The 11061-nt window shown below is 28.5% G+C and overlaps 1 protein-coding gene across 1 annotated transcript in view; it reads left to right on the top strand.

Moving 5' to 3' along the window:
- The first annotated feature begins 1587 nt into the window (after positions 1–1587).
- Positions 1588–11061, top strand: part of LOC108732201 (uncharacterized) — an 18738-nt gene continuing 9264 nt past the window's right edge. Inside the window, exons 1-13 of the mRNA XM_018462880.1 lie at positions 1588–2063; positions 2402–2860; positions 3798–3981; positions 4412–4565; positions 5011–5092; positions 5468–5826; positions 5960–6234; positions 7621–7811; positions 8277–8591; positions 8674–8743; positions 9067–9185; positions 9923–9941; positions 10378–10865. Of these exons, the coding sequence (XP_018318382.1) occupies positions 1588–2063; positions 2402–2860; positions 3798–3981; positions 4412–4565; positions 5011–5092; positions 5468–5826; positions 5960–6234; positions 7621–7811; positions 8277–8591; positions 8674–8743; positions 9067–9185; positions 9923–9941; positions 10378–10865 (3191 nt within the window). The remainder of the gene's footprint in view (positions 2064–2401; positions 2861–3797; positions 3982–4411; positions 4566–5010; positions 5093–5467; positions 5827–5959; positions 6235–7620; positions 7812–8276; positions 8592–8673; positions 8744–9066; positions 9186–9922; positions 9942–10377; positions 10866–11061) is intronic.

The following is an 11061-nucleotide window of genomic DNA, read 5'->3' as shown; positions in this document are numbered from 1 at the left end:
TACCAATTTCCAATATAATGTAAATAATAAAATTCGCCAAGAATCATTTTATCTGTATCTATAGATACATTTCTTTTAGAAAACACAGTCGACATAAATATCATCCTATCCTACTTGGCATTCAATAAATAATAAAACTAGAATGACATTTGAATGTGGTACGTTCGAGGAAACGCTATTAGCGCTATACGGAAAAAAAATGTTTTTAGCCACAGCTAATTCTGATTAGCTGAAATTGCATTAGCTACTATAGCTATAAAATTTACTAATACATTCAAAGGATTTGTTGCTGTAGCTAATATAAGGATGTGATAGCAAAATATGCATGTCTGTTATAATCAATTTATTTAGCAACATGAAGTTAGTTATCATAGTCATCGGATATGTCTGTGAAAAAGACATTTGTCTCTACCACAGCTAAATATGGTTTCCTGAAACTTGCTACCGAATTGTTTGCTACACAGAAAATGTTTGCTGCAATGATCAATACATCGACATAATAGCAAAATGATTATTTGTTACAATGATAATATTTAGGCCTCATAGCTAATGGAAATTAGACCTCGCAGACATGACGTTAGGTGTCCATATAATACTACTGAATTTAGCTGCCATACCTAATTTTTAGCTGTGGCAGCTAATCTTTTTTTTCCGTGTGCCCTCCTATTCTTGTTCATGTCTAATAAATGATAATGATAAAATAGTATAAATAGCGTTAATCGCGTCTTCTTAAATGCATTCTATCCTAAAAGGAAAGCAAATACGATTAAGTGTAAAAAATTACGTCCTTGTTTGCCAATGTTAAACAAAGATGAAATGATCACTGTGTTATATCTCTTGCTGAAAAGCACTATTTGACAACTATAAGTTTTATTATCGTTTTCTGATATTGAAATTTGTATTTTATTTAAAATTTTGCCGAAAGATTAACAAGGACCTTGAGATCCAAACTGCCCAATTAGCTAATGCTTTCAGCCCGATTAAGATTTAACGTTCAGTCAAGATATCCAATCAATTGTCGATATAAGTCGCAATATTCATTAATAAGAACAAAAAGATTACAGTTTAAATGTGGACATCTTTTATATTGACATGATCTTACAAATATTTACATAACATATTTGTTATAGCTAGATATCAGTTATATTGAAATTGTAGAGTCAGTACTTGAGGATTTTTCGAGATGGTAAGACGGTCTCACAATTATGCTAACATATTCCTAATATTAACGGCTCATTGCGATAACTGTAATTAATCAATTGTAATTATTGGAATTCAACAGTATTTTAATCAGCAGATGGGTGTAATGTATAAAGTAAGTTGTTAAAGAGAATGATAATTCGATAGATATTTATCTCTTGTTAAAAAAATAAAAATGTCTTCATAAAAAGTATTTAAAGAATGCCAAGACCAAAAAAAACTACTAAAGAATCACACACGATTTACGTATTACAGAAAACATTTTCGGTCAATTTGCTTAAATTATTACATTTCTTACAGCCCTCATTAAAAATTGCAATAAGAAAAACACTTTTATGACTAGTTTCTAAGTTAAAGGCATTTAATACATTGCAGATACGTATCGACATGGGATTTCTAAAATTATTATTAAATCTGAGTCTATATATAATATTGGCCACAAACATCGTTTTTTGTGCCTATAATGATTTAAAAATTATCCGTTTACCCAATAATACAGTACCATTATTCTATAACATTTCTCTGACATTGAATCTTGAAGAAGACAACTTTACTTTTCACGGTGAATCCAATATCAAGATTGAGATTCGTTATGCATCGTTAAATAACATAAGCTTGCATTCGAAAGAATTAGAAATAAATGAAATGGCGACAACGTTGATTAATAACAACAGTACAGTTTATAAACCGATAGAACATTCCTATAACAATGAAATGGATATTTTGACACTTAATTTTGAAAATGCATTGTCACCTGGTTTTTACATTCTAAATATGAAATTTGCCGGCATTATACCTAAGAATAGTTTGTACAAAGGTGGTTTTATGAGAATTCCGTATACAAATGGAGGAGAAATTAATATGTAAGTAAACATTAAAATATTAAACACATAAACTACAATATTATAAAATATCAAAGATACTCGATAAAATGTTGCTAAACACAGTTTCACAATTATACTTAAAAACGTTTTTCAATACGTAGATATAATTACAATGTGTATATTAAATATATGTATAACGTAATATTTAGTAGCTTTAATTCAAAATAAAAAACATTATAGCGTCAATTTTTATTCTCAAAAAATTATTATTATATTATAATATAACAATATAAATAATTAGTGTTCTTTAAATTTTCTATATTATCCAACATAAATGGAAAATTTGCCGTTCCTTAAAACGTTTTATTAAATTGTAGAATGGTCGCAACGTTTTCGGAGCCGAGTGGAGCTAGACAAATATTTCCATGTTGGGATGAACCAGCGTTAAAAGCTATCTTCAACATTTCTGTAATGCATCATGTGAAATATCTGGCATTGTCAAATATGCCTTTAGTACGACGGGAATTCTTTGAATATGATATGACGTGTACGTACTTCAACACTTCTCCAATAATGTCCACTTATCTCGTGGCGATTATCGTAATCCCCATGATTGATTTTCATTCTCTTTCCAACGAGAAAGAAACCGTCAATGTGTGGTGCAGATCGTCTTTATTGAGATCGGAAGTGACATTTATGTATAATATTATTGAAAAGGTCACACCATTCTTAATCCAATATACCAATAATTCCGAAAAGGTTCCGAAAATGGATCATTTCATCGCACCGAATTATCCGGTTGTAGGCATGGAACATTGGGGACTCGTCATTTACAAGTAATATACATAATTAAAAAGAAATTAATTAAACCATTAAAATTAGCAAATATGAATATTATTTTTAATATTCAAAGTTTAGTAATTAAAAACGTGTGCATACTTCACAGACAAAAAAAAATGCATATTTTTATGTTTAGATTTTCAAAAATAATTAATGTGTTTAATATATACATTACGAGTTCCCCCTTTTTTCAATTCAATTACATATGTGTATGTATATACAGAATATTTCTAAAGTCTGACCCAACACCTAGGTCTCGAAAACGGCTTTAGATACGGAAAAAAAAATAAGAGTTTTAGTATATTAAGGGAACAGATGATGTAAACAGACTTATGCCCAATTTCTTCATCTTTAGATAACTTTATCCAAGAGAAATCTCTCAGATTACAATGGAGATATCTCCTGGATAAAGTTAACTGCAACTTATCTGCAAGTGAAGAAATTGGGCATTAGAAGGACCTTTTAAGACCAAGTCAACGTGATCAATGTTTTCTTTTATAAAATCCTCCATTTTTCGCTACAACTTTTGCAACTTACTTTAAGAGCTTTTTAAAACACTATATATAATTAAGTTTATTTTTTATTAAGTATGTTCTCAGTTATGAGATTTAAAAAATAATGATATTGCCGACTTTAAGATAATGCAAGGTGTCCAACTTACAGCTAAAACATTATGAATGTTGTTCACAGTCACGATTTTGATAATTTCATTTGTCAAGGTCAAGGTCACTAGAGGTGCTTCCTCTTTTTTTCATACTTACGCATATAAGAAATTATTCGTATTGTATATACATAAGAAAAAATATATAAAAAGTTGTATATGTATAAAAAAATTCGAACATCTGAATTATTTGCGAATAACACAATTACTCGAGAGTACATTAGATTGCATATTCACGACAGGAACATTTTATATTACGTTCCGTCTTTCAGTGAATCATCAGTTGCCTACGATATTAACGAACATCCAACATATAGGAGAGCAGATGTAGCAATTATAATAACACATGAAATTGCACATCAATGGTTTGGTAATTTGGTCACACCGTCTTGGTGGTCTTACCATTGGTTAAAAGAGGGACTTGCTTCGTTCCTACATACGTACATCATCGACAAGGTTATTTAATAATATTAAATAAAATGCAAAGTTGCTTATTATTGAAAAAAAACTTTAAAATACATTTTAATCTCAGATTTAAATGTGATACCAGTATTAAATACGATTAAATAAGGCGTTTTCGTAAAATGTATTATGATACATAATATAGAATTAAATAAAAGACAGCACGTGCTTTATTTTAGAATTATATTTTGATATTGAATAATTTTGAGTAATCTACAATACATTTAATAATAATTAAACTAGATATGAATCTTGTTAAAGAATTCGACATGAAAGAGTTAATAGAATGTATAAGGCGATATGAAAAGAAAAATTGCAACTTTTTAAAATTGGAAGTGACAAACAAACTGGTTTTTTATTTCTAATCCGAACTCTTAATCGAATTTTTAATATTCAGTTACACCACATACCATTTTTTCTTCAGATTTTCAATGATTGGCGGGCAGTGGATTCTTTTGTGATTGAAATCTTACACCTCGGTTTGTTGATAGATGTAGGCATATTGGGTCCTGTCACTTTGGAATTAGATAGTGCCTTTAACAGAATTAATCTGTTTTCTTTTGTAGTTTATGAAAAAGGTAAGATTATGTAAATATAATTAAGCTATTATCTATTATAGATTTCTTAATGAATATAGTACAAACAAAAAGGCAAAATAGAAGACTAAAACAAACAAATCCTTCTTTTGTACAATATACAGAATGTTTCAAAATTTACACTCGCGAAATATAAGACGTGATATTTTATGCTAAAACAAACAATTTTTTCCTTTAACAAAATTACCGATAAATAATTTTTGCGTTTACTCCTATAACTTCAATCTGCTCTCCTGCAAAAACTACTTGTCAAACGCAATTTTGCAAAAGGAAGAAATTGCTTCTTTTAGACTATAAAATATCACGTCTTGTACTGCGCGTGCACGAATTTTGAAACAACCTGTACTTACATATGTGTATGGTATACCTTAATTTTGTATGTACTTTTTAACTATATCATTAATCGATATTTGGTGCACTATTGTAGCGTCAGTTATATTCCGCATGTTACAAAATACAATTACCGACGAGGTATTTCGAAAGGGTCTTGTCATATATTTAGCCACGCAGTAAGTGTGTGTTACATATATTTATTATATATCAGTACTAATTGTAAGTATCGCAAATGTAATAATACCTTTTGTATTCATGCTGAAAAGTATAGTATATTTTGTCAGAAACATGAAATTAGGCATATCTGAGATATCGCATTACTTTTCAATTATAGATCCCATTCGCACACTTTACTTTTCATTAATTATTTAACTTAAATGTATTTAACTTAAATATATTTAACTTAAATTAATTTTGAGTTATATTCTAAATTTTTGCATGCATAATATTTATAAGTTAAATTGTACATTAATATTCACGTAAATTCTTCAATGATACATTTATATTTCCCGATGCATGATTATATTAACTATATCATTTCTCAAACTTAGTGAATATAGCCCAACCACTCCGGATGATTTGTGGAGCGCTATGCAAACTGCTTTAGACGAATCTGATGTCCCGCACGAACAGTATAAAATAAAGGAAGTAATGGACACATGGATGAATCAAAATAGTTATCCCGAGGTGAACGTGATAAAAAATTACACAACTGGCGAAGTAACAATATCTCAAAAATGTGTTTACGAGCATGAAATTAATAACAAATGGTGGATACCCATAACTTTTGCCACGCAGTCCAATCCGAATTTCTCCAATACTGTGCCCAGATATTGGTTACGACCGGATGAAAATGTAACCTTTATAACTGATCCAAGTGATTGGATTATTGTTAATATACAACAAACTGGTAAGTATGTCTCAATGAATTCAATTAAAAAGATCTAATAATGTACTATATACATATATTATATAATATATAATGAATCTAATAATGTATATTATATATATATATAACATAAATATAATGAATAATGCAATAGGATACTATCGTGTAAGTTACGATATCAAGAATTGGGAAAAAATTTCAAATTACTTAAATTCTGAGAAATACACGAATATACACGTTCTTAATCGTGCTCAAATTATCGATGATCTTTTTTCCTTTATGGATGGAAGAATAAGTGGATTCGTCTTTGTTAATCTTATAAGATATTTACAGCGAGAAGTCGATTATGTGGCATGGTATCCATTATTGTTCCGAGTTATACCAATATTAAAGGAATTCTTTTTCCTGCCAGAGGCCACATATGTCAAGGTATATAACAGAGTTGATAAAGGTATATCTGTAATATTACAGTTAACTCTTCAGTTTTTTTAAGTTCTACATTTATATATTTTCCGTGATGTCAATCGAAATAATCCGTCGTAAATATAATACCATAGGCATTAAGTATTTTACAAAGAATTCTTTTATTAGTATAAATATATGGTACGTGGATGGTTCAAGTCAAACTGGGACTTTTATTCTCATGAACGTAAGAATAAAAAAGTCCCGATTTAACTGAAACCATTCTCGTAAATTAATAAGTTATGACATTTATAGTACGTAATTCTATAACGTTATATCTTAACTTTATAGTAGAAATAAAGAATACAATCGGTACAATAATAATCAATTTGCGAACACATAGTTCATTATAATTAATACACATTGATTGCAATGCTTAACGTATTTTACTTGTCTTATTGTATACACTTATTATATACACTTTACACTATATATATATATATAGTGAAATTTAAATTATAGTGAAATCACTACAAAAGTATATAACGATATAAAGTATCAAGTAATATGTTTAAATTATAAATATATCGTCATACATGATTTATTTCTCTGAGAAGTCTCTGATTTTACAAAAATACGGCCTTTTTCATGAAAAAAATTAAGCCATTTCAGATATATAATTACATGAAGTTTTCGTCTGGAATTTGTGTAAAGAGTCATCCCTCAAAATCTTTTAAAGTACTTATTGTTATTATATGAAGCATCCTGTCTAACGCTAAATATTCCTGAAAGACTCGTAAAATGTTCTCAAAATCTCAAAATAACATTCCGAAAGTTTTCCGGAATATTGCAAAATATATACAGAATGTTAGAGCAACATACGAATAATCGTTAAATGTTTCATTTACACATATATCGTTACGTATTCGAAACATGTTCCATATATGTACTCGTATATTCCGCAAAAATTGTAATAATCCTAGAAATTCCAGGTCCATAGTACCCTGAATTTATTGTTACTGAATTGATTTTCGATATATATATATATATATATAATAGAATATAAAAATGTATGTGCATATAATATTTTGAATATTTCATCACTATTTGAATATTCTGTAAAAATTCTTTTGTCTTTCCGCTACATTGGGAACATAAATTGAACTTTTCGTTGAATACAAATACCACACTGAAAAAAAGATTGGCTGCAGCAGCCAATTTTTGGTTGCGTTAGCCTATCCGCAATGTCAGTATAGGATTTCGATAGCCTAACACAACCAAGAATTGAGTGTTGCAACCAATTAAAAATGCTATGCCATATTTTACCATCTAATTTGCTGCAGCAGCCAATCTTTTTTTTCAGTGCAATAACCCAAGTATAAAACCAATACATTATTACTTCACAATTTCTAGATAACCATAATGGCACTCCTCAGTAACCTTCTTCGAAATATAGGATATTTAGAAAATGATGATGATGATCATATTACAAAACTGACAAGACTAGAAGCCATAAAATGGGCATGTACCACCGATGACAAATTTTGCAAGAATACGGCCCTCGTAAAATTAAACCAACATCTCGCGGATCCTGAACTTTACAAGTAACTTTTATACGATTTCAATTATCTCATAAATTGTATTTGGGTGTGTGTGTGTGTGTGTTCACGCGAGCGCATGCATACCGATATAGCCAAATCAAACATTCTCCTTACTGTTTGATTTGGCTATACCCTCAATCAACATTCTATGTTGTTCTAATTATATATTAATAACGTAATGCATAGAATGAATATGACGTAACTAAAAGTATACAATAAATTGTTATGCGGCATTACCGATAGAATCTTTTTTTATTTGTTTCTTCATTGTAAAATGATTAACACATGAAACAAGTATTACATAGAATGGAAACGTAGCGCAAAACAGAGAAATTCATTTTTACAAAGTTGCTTAATAAAGCATAGAATATTATTATAATATATGGAACTTGATAAAATAAACAATTATTCATAAATACATATGAAATGTATGTATCTTTTATTGATAGACACATATATATCTTTTAGAATGCTACCAGGGCATGATAATATGTACTGTTTTGGTTTGATGGCAGCCAATAGAACTACTTGGAATAAAATGTTGGAATTATATCAAAAAACGGATCCAGAAAAGGAAAAATTTAAAAAAATGTTGATGAAAAGTTTAAGTTGCGCCGAAAATTCTGATATTATCATCAACTATTTAAATATTACAGCATTCAACACTTCATTGTTTCATGAAAAAGAACATTCCCTTATCTTCAAATTTATTCTTGATAAGCATTTGAACAACGATTTGATCTTGGATTACATATTGTCCAATTTTGAAATTATAAAACCCAAGTAATAACATTTCTCTTGTTAAATATAGTATTTTCAATCATAAAGACTTATTAATCATGACTATATTATTTTGTCTTTATAGATTATTTACTACAACTGTAATAATAAAACATATTCTTCGGAATCTTTTTTATGATGAACAAATCGATAAGGTATGTTTTATGATTCTAATTTACATACTTATTGATTTATCGATTATCAAATCGATAAAGCGCTAAACTAAAAAGTTATGGCGCGTTTCAAATGAAAACCACTTCTCGCGATGAATATAAATTATTTCAACTTTAAATAATTAAATTAATAATGACATTAATAATTAATTATCTTAGCATCTTTAAACTATTTTTGAAGGAATCACGAAAATCGAATAATACCGTAACGCGTATTTTCAAATCTAAACTGAATAATGTATAATTATATTGTTATATGTAGAAATTATACTTGATATTAAACTTCTTCAATTAATCTGTTTCAGATAAAAGTATTCTCCGACGTTAATTTTGACCATGATCCTAAAACTCGGAAGAGAATTAAAAAACTGATAAAAAAGCGTGAAAATATTCTTAAGAGAGGCATATTCATTTTTAAGGAATGGTTTTTTTAGAAGGGCATCAACTTTAATGATCGACTCTTGATCCGATCAAATTTTTAAAAAGGAAATATAATACACACAAAACATACATTTATATACATAAACTTTATAAAAATATTATTTTTACTTATTACTGCTATATCATGAATCTTTATCTATTTTTAATTATTTCTAATTTTTCTCAATATTATTGTTGTAATATTTAATAATTTATTAATAGTTTGGAAGCTATATTAATAAATTCATTGTCGAAGTTGATTATTTTATGCCACTGTATTTAGATATTTTATATAAAGATATTTTAATGTGTACTAATTTCCAATGTAGTGCGAATAATTGAATTCACTAACAATCATTTCATCTGTATCAATAGCTGCTTTCCTTTTAGAAAACATAGTCGATGTAAATATTTCCTATCTTACTTGGCACTCAATAAGTAACAGAACTAGAATGACACTAGATTGTGCGTTCGGGGAAACGCTATTAGCGGTAATTGTGTCCATCTATTTTTGTTTATATCTAATAAACGATCAGATAGAAAAGTATAAGTAGTTCTAATCGCGTCTCCCCAAATGCACTCTATGCATTTCTCTTATCCAGACTCTATATCCAGTTTAATTGTCAATATAAGTCGTTAATAAACGTATTTGTTACTGAGAACAAAAAAATCACAGTTTAAAATGGGCATCTTTTATATTGATACGACCTTACAAATATTTACATAACTTATTTGTTATAGCATCAGTGATATTGAAAATGTAGAGTCAGTTTTTGGAGATCTTTCGAGGTGATAAGACGGTCTCACAATTATACTAACATATTCCTAATATTAACAGCTCATTGCGATAACTGTCATTAATCAATTGTAATTAATCAATTGTAATTATTGGAATTCAACAGGATTTTAATCGCCAGATGGATGTAATACATAAAGTAAGTTGTTAAAAAGAATAATAATTCGATAAATATCTATCTCTTGTTAAAAATATATCCACATAAAACGTATTTAATGAATGCCAAAACTAAAAAGATACTACTAAAGAATCTCACACTATTAATGTAAAGAAAGTATTTTTGGTCAATTTGGTTAAATTATTACGCCTCTTTAACTTCTTATAGTCCTCGTTAAAAATTGCAATAAGAAACACACTTCTATGACTAGTTTCTAAGTTAAAGTTATTTAATACATTGCAGATACGTATCGACATGGGATTACTAAAATTATTATTAAATCTCAGTCTATATATAATATTGGCCACAAACACCGTTTTTTGTGCCAATAATGATTTAAAAATTATCCGTTTACCCAATAATACAGTACCATTATTCTATAACATTTCTCTGACATTGAATCTTGAAGAAGACAACTTTACTTTTCACGGTGAATCCAATATCAAGATTGAGATTCGTTATGCATCGTTAAATAACATAAGCTTGCATTCGAAAGAATTAGAAATAAATGAAATGGCGACAACGTTGATTAATAACAACAGTACAGTTTATAAACCGATAGAACATTCCTATAACAACGAAACGGACATCTTGACACTTAATTTTGAAAATGCATTGTCACCTGGTTTTTACATTCTAAATATGAAATTTGCCGGCATTATACCTAAGAATAGTTTGCACAAAAGTGGTTTTATGAGAATTCCGTATACAAATGAAGGAGAAATTAATATGTAAGTAAACATTAAAATATTAAACATATAAACTATTATAAAATATCAAAGATACTCGATAAAATGCTGCTAAACACAGTTTCACAATTATACTTAAAAACATTTTTTAATATGTAAATATAATTACAATGTATATATTAATACCCACTTCCTCGACGGCGAACATCTAGACACCAACTTCCTCGACGACGAACAT

This window comes from Mycetomoellerius zeteki, unplaced genomic scaffold (genome assembly GCF_001594055.1).
Source record: "Mycetomoellerius zeteki isolate Tzet28-1 unplaced genomic scaffold, Tzet1.0 scaffold149, whole genome shotgun sequence".
Lineage (NCBI taxonomy): Eukaryota > Metazoa > Arthropoda > Insecta > Hymenoptera > Formicidae > Mycetomoellerius > Mycetomoellerius zeteki.
Note: the sequence above shows the minus strand (reverse complement) of the source record. Positions and strands in the feature narration are given on the sequence as shown.